General features: G+C 28.9%; 1 protein-coding gene across 1 annotated transcript in view; it reads left to right on the forward strand.

The window, feature by feature from the left end:
* Positions 1 to 6,875, forward strand: part of LOC105626792 (ladderlectin-like) — a 78,091-nt gene extending 71,216 nt beyond the window's left edge. Inside the window, exons 3-4 of the mRNA XM_012208088.1 lie at positions 1,231 to 1,343; positions 6,636 to 6,875. Coding sequence (XP_012063478.1) covers positions 1,231 to 1,343; positions 6,636 to 6,875 — 353 coding nt within the window. The remainder of the gene's footprint in view (positions 1 to 1,230; positions 1,344 to 6,635) is intronic.
* Positions 6,876 to 7,398: the final 523 nt, after the last annotated feature.

Raw genomic sequence — 7,398 nt, forward strand, 5'->3', positions numbered from 1 at the left:
TATATATATATATATATATGTGTATATATATATATATATATATATATATATATATATACATTTCACATACAGTTACAAATTTCATAATTAAAATTTACGTTTTTAAAATGCTTTTCAAATGTAAATGAAAAATAATTATGTTCTCGTGCTATTTTTAATATATTTTATAAATTTAATACTTTATTAAATAATATTAATAAATAAAATTGAAAATTATATAATACTTTACTATTAACTGTATAATTTTATTATTAGTACTATTCGTCTTTAGTAATATTTTCAATTTGCATTATTGATTTATTGATTAAATTTCTTTATATAATACTTTTTTTGTATAATTTCTTTGTATACTTTGAGAAGTCATAGTTGACATAGTTAACATAAGATAATAAATATCTCTTTCGAAGAGAAAGATATCTCATCAATATACTTTGTTGGTAGTGGAATATTTGTGAGAAAGATGAAGCATTTAGAGAAATTTTTTAAGATGTATTTTTTTAAAGAAGATTCTTATAATAAATCAAGATTATTAATAATTAATTTACGAATGCAAAAAGAACTCAGCAATTCATAACGCATCAGCTTTTTTCAGAAAGCTGCGTTATGAATTTTAGAATCAAAATCATGCATTAATGATTTTAACTTATAGATTAATGCAAGAAGTTATATAAATATAAGACAAAATATGTCATTTAATTTTCCAAATGCATATTGCTTAAAGCAATGCATATTGCTTAAGATATCTAAAGACGTCTTTTAGACATTTTATACAATATAAATGTTATCTTGATTATTAAATGTTATTATTGAAAAATGTAATGTATTATTTTTAAAAATTTTGAATGCTTAAAAATTTATAAAGGATTATATATATATGTGAAGATTATTAACTAATTATTATTGAAGTTAAATTATTGTTATATTTTGATATTTTTTTAACTAATTTCGAATTTGCGAACAGCTTTCTTCATTCGCCGTTAAATGAAATAGTTATTTTTTGATAGGAAGATGTACATATATATTATATATACTTTCTTACAAATTTTCTTTTAAATCTTTATTTCGCACATGTAGAGACTAATTTTTTTTCTATATCAATGTACAAGCTGACTGAATTGTTAGATAAAATTGTGAGAGAAAATTTGCGTGTATTTTATTTTTTTTATCTTTTTCATCTATTCAACTTAAATATATGTATCGATATTAATAGTCTTTCCATTTTCTTTGCAGACGACTGTCCAAACTGCGTGGACGAACATAGTAGCAGCTTGGCGGCTTCAAGATGGACGATGCCTTTACTGAAGCTGGGCGAGAAGAGATACTACCTGGGGATCTTCTTCAAGGTATCGCTCCTGCCAGTTACGCTGATTTATCTGACCGAACCGTCGACCCGACCCGGGTCTTGGACTTTATCAAATTATTTCCGAGCTCGTAACTTTCCGGCTTTGCTGTCACGGACGGTTTTACGGTGCATCGAATGCCGGGAACCAGGATAGTAATAAGGGTCTTTTCGGATAACAATGACCCTGTGTTGGTTGCAGCAGAGAATCTCACGTGATGAAAGAAGTAAAACACATAGAAAAGAAACGAAACATTTGGCACGTAAAAGAAAATTGAAAGAATTCCAAGCAAAAGTGATTTCAAATTGTAAATGCCAAACTTATTATTATAAATAATGTAAATTATATGAGCAAAAAATCAAAATTTTCTAGTTATACATATATCGATATTATACATATATGTTTAAATAACAGTGACGTTTTCTTATTAAAATCTCATCCGGCATTTAACACAAAGTTCTTGTTTGTTTTAATTACAAATGTTAAATGATACCGACACAAGAGAGAAAGAAATAACATATTGTATGTATCTATTTTAATTAATTATTTATATAAAAATACGAGAGAGAGAATTATTTTCTATAATAAATTCGTCAAAATAACATTATATTGGATTGTCCGGAAAGTTCGTGCCGCAAAAGATTTAAATTTAATAAATGAAATTAAAAATTTAAATCTTCTGCGTTTCAATTTTCCTTCAAAATCGGAGGAACTTTCCGAACAACCCAATAGATTCTTTTATGAAATTTGTGACAGTTTGAAGTTGAATGCGTATTTTCTGTCTCGAGAATTTTGCAGGTAGTGCTGATCTAATGCATGTCTTTCGAGAGCGTCATTCCTGACGTGTATAAACGTGTCCGCACGCGAACACAATCATATCGATTAGAGACGCCCTTATTACGGCTTCCTGGATAGTTTAGGCGCTTTTATTGACTCATGTGCTATTAACACGGATTTCGTAATTCCATCGCTGCTGTGGATCCGGCCGGAACGACCTCGCTAGAGATGGATGGTAGTGACGTAAAGGCGTTCGTTAATCGGGCTTTTCGCAACAAAAGCGTGAAGAGGAAAGAAGTGGAAATTCGGTCCTTCTCTTTTGGTCCTCCCTTTAATCGGATCATCAAAGACGAGTCCTCTTTGTTTCGCAAGCAAATAATGGACGGTGCTCCATTAATCGAGACCTTGCAAAACAACTTTGCTCGTTGCCGGGCAATGACCGACTTTTCCACTAAATTTTGTGGTTCTCCTGATGACAGAGAATGCCTCTCTCTTCAGTGAAGAACTTATTTAAGTTAAGAAAGGAGACGGTTGGGGGTGAAAATCAAGTTCTAGATTGCAAACATACCACTTGTTCTCTTGCTGCTCCAATTAATCCATCTGTTTGACTTGTGGCGAGATAAGTATCCTTTATGCATGTCTTTGATGGACTAAAATGTATCGATCCTACTGAATTATAAATCATTCGGGTCATTAATTGATCCATTAAAGGCATTCTATATTTATTTGTAATTCTATATGTTGATATCTCTACTAATTTTTGAATCCTAAACGATTTTAAATGATAAAATATTTTACATTTAGTAATGTCTTCTATTTTTATATAATAAGGAATTAGAAATAAAGTTCATTATATGTAGTACTTATCATGAAAAGAAAAAAAACGTATTTAAAATTATAAAGACACAAAAAATTAGATTAATTGTTAAAAAGTGGTTCTACTATTTTTTTTAAGTTATTATAATATTTTTAAGTATTATAATAGTGACTCTTAAGGTGACCCTACACGGTCAATAATACTCAGTATAATATTCAATTATAATAGTATAATTAATAATATTTATCAATATAATATTAATAATATTTATCAATATAATATTAAATTAGTAATACTAGTATCAAGTATGTATCAATATTTTTAATATTTCTATAACTTTACATATTATTGATAATATATTTCATTTTAATTTTACGTACGTTATCTATTACATACTGTGACATACTGTGACATGAATCCTAGTAAAGCGATACTAATATTCGAGAATCAAAATCCAGATCGTCCTCAATATTCTACTCTCAATCCATCAACATTAACCGCGCATCAATAATATTGTCAATATTTGTTAATGCTGATACTATTATTGACCATATAAGGTCACCTTTATTTAATAAACGAGAACATTCAATAAACGCTGCTTTTTTGCAATCTATATATTTTTAATATAATCATACTGACATAATTATTATTTTTACAACAGCTTAATATCAGTCCCCAATTTGCCTTGTTTTTTTTTTGTCAGAAAAAAAACAAATTTAGAGAAGACAAATGTTTCTATTTTTTAATTACTTTCTCTTTAATCTTTATTTTCTTTCGTTACGCGGTATGTCCTGAAACAGTATTCGGAACCGAAAAGCTAATAGCGTGCCACTGATCGTCACGTACGATTGCTGTTTCGTTTAGGGAGGATAGACCGAGCTTAAGCGAAGCCATCGTGCACGAGTAACGACGAGTTCGTGCGGCGTTTCGTGGCGGCGCAGGAGAGCGTATACGCTGCGAGATTCGAGCGGAAAGGGAATGCAGCGGTAATGCAACTCCGTCGACACGTCGGGCCGCTCCCGTGCAATCGCAACGGCGCTCTATTTATTGCGCTTTATTTGCATTCCCAGCAGGTTACACTCGATTTTTCGCGTCCTTCGCGTTCCACCTTGCCTCATCGTACACACCAGACGAATCGGTGAAAGAGCAACGACAGAACAGCGACGAAATTTGGTAGCGTTGACATTGACGGAGTGAAAGTCAATATTTATCATGCTCTTAAATAAATATTTTATAAACAGCTAAATGTGTAAGTGAAAGATGTATACGATATATATGCCATACGCAGATATTGGAACAACAAATAATAATAATAAAGTGGATTGCTAAAAAAAATTATTGCAATAATAATGTTATAAGAATAAACATAGATAATAAAAAGTTTATAGCGGATCCAAAAGTATGTTATAATTATGATGGTGAAATGAAAATTTAAAAAATGGATCTTATAAACATTAGAATTCCTTTTTTTAAAAAGAGTTAAAAATTTTTTTTTTTGAGAATTATCTTATAGTTTTTAATTTCTTAATTAGTCATTAAACACTAATTGAAATTATTAATTAAAATAAATTAATTAAAATTTAATTATATGTACTCATACATTAACTTTGAGTTTAGTATCTATTAACATGGAGATCATTTTGCAGTTAAAACAAATAATTTACATAAGCATTAGCTACCAACGGTGTTAATTACCGACGATGTTAATTTGAACAAACTTTAATTAGCGTAGTGTATAAGATTCGAAAAGATTCATTAAGTTCTACGGAACAAGTAGAATATGCAAAATTCTCTCAAAGTCGCGATAATCACTTTTCTTAAATATTCTGCTTATGTAAAAGCAATATATGCTTAGATTTGTGCGATTTTCATAATAAATTTTCTTTACTTTAATATTTATGAAATGCATATTTAAAAAAATCCTTTAATGATAAAAAGTAATAATAAAAAAAATATTTGCATGTCACATCCGATAAGTTTGAATTTATTATTGTAATATCATTATTGTGAAATTTTGTCTAACTTGGCAATTTATCAAAATATACAAATTGCACCTCATATATATTTTGCAGAAGTATAGCTGTTATGTATATATGTGTTTCGTAATAGTTGTCGTTCTCAAGAATTCCAAGTGGATAACCCAATCTTTCAGTAAACATGTATTATGCATCCTTAAAAATGTAAATATGTCAATAAGAAATTTTGAGAATCACAAATAGAACCTCGTAGACGTACTACATTCTATGATTTCCTATCACAGTTCGATTTTGTGATTATTTGTTATTGCAAAGAAGAATGCGTTATATTGTGTTATATAATATGCATGTTATATAATGTAATATTATATGCATATTATATGCATTATTAAGGTTGCTGTAATATGAAGAAAGCACATGTACGATGTGTGATGGTCGAGACCATCTTTGCACTTTAATGTCGCAGCGACGAAACATCGCAAGGGAATTCGTAATGATCGTAAAAAACTGCCAATGAAGTCAGAGGTGTTAGTACTTCTGCAACGTACTACGGTCATAAAAATCACATAATGTAGTGTGAATGACCGAATCGAAGTCACACAGCCGATACGTTGTGTAATATTGAAATGTCGAAGTACGTTCAACATTCAGGTTTTTTTCAAGCGCATAAAATATTGCGATGTGCAGGTTAAAAATATCTATGCTAAGCTTAGCTAAACATAAGATATACATATGTATACGTGATTGTTTTGGAAAACGATGGAAGATCAATTTTAAATTCAGGACATTTAAAAAAGTTTGGAATATTCTTTTGTCTGTTACTGAAAATTTTAATTCATTGAGGAAGACTCATTTTTTTTTCTCTCTTAACAGTAATATTTCTATTATAATTTAAAACAAAGTTCATATTAAAAACATTATTATTAGCATATCTTTTCCCTTATATTCAGAATTTTTAGTATAATGTAGTTTATTTTATAGAATATATATATTACCAAACAAAAGTCTTTGCATTTAATGATTGAATTATATCACAATATTAGTAGTTTTAATTATCCATGAGAAAAATTCATTCTATTTATTTCCATATTTTAATGCAATAATATAGTATATATATTATTGACACATTATAAATAATTTCATTAGTAATATGTTAGTAATATGTTAGTAATATTCCAAACAAGTTCTCGAATATAATCTGTCGAAATCGATACCAGAATGGTGATTATATAACTTTAGTGTGAATATTAATGTGCCCCTACAAACTGTATGCTGTTAATTATTAATACCGACCAATCTGCTATAATCAATGATGATCACGAATGTTAAATATAAATGTTAATGACAGCTTATCTCTATCATAATTTGATTACACATAATTTACCAACAGTTCAAATGTTGCTCTTTTGTTATAATTATTGTGGTGTTTAATATATAACATTTAGGTCATTGCTTTAGATCAAATTTATTTCTCACAGTATTCCTTTTTATATAATTATCATTTATGGCGAATTAATCCGCTATTTAGCATTATAAATAATTTATAAATTATTTATAAATTATTTATATATAATACTAACTACTAAGCGTATAGTAGTATATTTTATCACAAATATTTAATGTACATCGATATTTTATGCAAAATATCTTGTACAATTAATGGCGTTTTACCAAAAAAAAAAGAATGTTAGAGTAAAGTATTACCATTCCTTTTTTGCATTACAGGCAAACTGGTATAGAGCTTCGCAATATTGTCGTTATCACGGGATGCATCTGGCGAGTATAGCCTCACAAGAGGAGAACGATAGACTTGAAAAGCATATCAAGGATTTCGGTCTCGGTCACGAGCATTTTTGGACTTCTGGTACCGATCAGGCTGAGGAGGGAACTTTTTTCTGGATGGCTAATGGTAGGCCGATCACGTTCGAGAATTGGAACGTCGGCGAACCAAATAATTTCCGGTAAGAGTGCTTTACGATCGCAAACAATTTACATTCTTTCTGATATTGATCGCAGAAATTCTGTCCTATCATTGCGATATGATTGGCATAAATCAGTTATTAAGATATTAAAACTCGTTTCCGGTGAAACGTGTTCTCATGGACTCTTTAATAGCAAAAGAAACTTAATTTTTGTGATTTCAGTGATTTCAAAAGAAACTTAAGTATTTTATTTGAGTAATTATAAATATATTTATGTATTATATAATAATATGAAATTATTTTATGTATCCTTCTTCTTTGAAAACATAATTATAATACTTTCTTAAAAAAAAAATAAATAATAACAGATATTTCAATTTCTATAATGTATGCTAGTTATATTTTCAAAAATATATTATATATTAAATATATATTGGGAGTACAAATTAGTTTGGTTTTTTGTGCATTTATTTCAAAACAAAATGAATGAACAGATCAATTAAAGTATTGTCCATCGCTGCCTATTAGTTTTTCCCATCTCTCAGGCAATTTTTCGAATTCCATCT

Source organism: Atta cephalotes (genome assembly GCF_000143395.1).
Source record: "Atta cephalotes unplaced genomic scaffold scaffold00006, whole genome shotgun sequence".
NCBI classification, from domain to species: domain Eukaryota; kingdom Metazoa; phylum Arthropoda; class Insecta; order Hymenoptera; family Formicidae; genus Atta; species Atta cephalotes.